At 39.5% G+C, this 1,772-nt stretch overlaps 1 protein-coding gene across 1 annotated transcript; it reads right to left on the reverse strand.

The window, feature by feature from the left end:
- Nucleotides 1-104: 104 nt before the first annotated feature.
- LOC113337711 (ribosome biogenesis protein BMS1 homolog) lies at nt 105-1,435 on the reverse strand (the record flags this gene model as incomplete). Its single annotated transcript, XM_026583312.1, has 5 exons — nt 1,260-1,435; nt 1,071-1,178; nt 747-950; nt 450-640; nt 105-315 (listed from the first exon to the last, which is right to left on the reverse strand). Coding segments are annotated over exons 1-5 (810 nt in total), but the record flags the coding sequence as incomplete, so codon positions are not given.
- Between the last annotated feature and the right edge of the window lie 337 nt (nt 1,436-1,772).

Genomic DNA, 1,772 nt, shown 5'->3' on the forward strand with positions numbered 1-1,772 from the left:
GACGAACCAAAAAGTTATATTCACAGAAGCAGTTTCTACTTTCTGGAAGTGATGGAATAACAAACAAGTCACTCAACAGGTAACCTGGCCTGAAAAAGAAGTACCTTAGATCCATTCTCGATGTCACATCCTCGAAGGTATCCTTCCAACATAATGTCTCTTGGGCATTCTTTATCCATTTGCACTTTCTCAAGAGGAGTGACATCTTCAAAAAGATCTACCAGCATATAAGGACGTGCAGCTCGCCATGACAAAGGATGGAATTCCATTGTCGATAAGAAGCTTGCCAGCTCGCTAATTTCGTGCTCCAAATACCTGTTAACCACCATCAGCTGAGTAAGAGTTTTTCCTTTAATGCACTGTTTTTCTCCTTCGGGTGAGTCCCTTGGGTTACAAATTGGCTTTTCCATTGAAGAAAAAAACTAATAAGATAGGAGGACGAAACTTACATCGCATTATGACGACCGGATAAGCAGAACGCTTTTGCTCCATTGTGTATGTTAGTCTGGAACTGGTCCAAGAGGTTTTGCCGAGTCTTTGCTAGCACATCTTCATCCTTGAAGCTATCAAGATATGTAAGCACCCCCATAACCTTGGGCATGCCGTGAACTTTTAAGAGTTCGAGGAACTCGAATGTTTCCTGAAATCAACAGAAACATATTCATAAGCAGCTTCCTACACTTGTACATCAAAAAAGTTAAGGGTATAAGGAACAAAGACAACTGCAGAAGAAGCTAGTGACATACCATTTCAAACCCATAACCCGCATCAATGAGGAACATCACAGCATCGGCATACTTTGCAGCATCAATCATGCCATTGACATTATTGGGACACTCCACAAACTGTATCCGTCTCTTGTCACCTAATAAAAAACATCTACTGGGGCCTGCCACATTTCTCCTGCTAAAGTGATCCTCTAAACACTTGATTAATAGGGTTTTCCCAACCTAGAACAGAAATAGGAACGGAATTAAGTTAGAATTGCAAGCAATCATCAAATCAAACCAAATTAAGTACTAAATTAACCATAATTGGCTTCGGCTACAGTATAATAACCAGTAATTCACCTTGGGGGGTCCGTGAACAACAATGACATACGGAGGTCGTTCTTCTTCACTGGTATGATGAATAGAAGGTGGATGTGGACTGTTATGGTGATGATCATTAGTAAAACCCTACAATTAACACAAGTAGACAAATAAATTGAAATTAATATCGAAAACCTAAAATCAAAAAGAGAAACAGAGTGTACCTACCTCATCACACTTCTTGTTCTTGTAGATCTTCACATATGACAAACCGTGTTTGACATATGTATCTTCTTCTTGTTGATTAAGAGATGAAGAAGCCATTTTCAATACCCTAACTGTCTCTCACACGGCGGTGGTGTAGACGTTTAGAATTGGGGGAGGAGATGAAATAGTTGTCAAAGTTTCGGTTTAGGTCCTTCATGATTTTTTTTTCTCTTTGTGGGCCCTCTCCGTTTTTCTGGGGAGTACTTGGGATGCCCGTGGTTCGATTTGGCTTGATTTTGTATCAACCCAATAACCAAACCAATGTTTCCATAATTTATAAAGAGGATACCAATATTACTTAGGGGTGATACCTTTTTATATAGGACAAGCAAGTGTTAACAGATCCTGATTGTTGGATCGTTCAATTGGTATCACCCACGCTAATAGTGGTATCCCCTTTATAAACCATGAATATTTCTTATGAAAAACCAAAAACCACCCTAGATTATGTTCGGTTTATACATTCAGGTGCAG

The sequence above is a fragment of the Papaver somniferum genome, unplaced genomic scaffold (genome assembly GCF_003573695.1).
Source record: "Papaver somniferum cultivar HN1 unplaced genomic scaffold, ASM357369v1 unplaced-scaffold_17469, whole genome shotgun sequence".
In the NCBI taxonomy this organism is placed as follows: domain Eukaryota; kingdom Viridiplantae; phylum Streptophyta; class Magnoliopsida; order Ranunculales; family Papaveraceae; genus Papaver; species Papaver somniferum.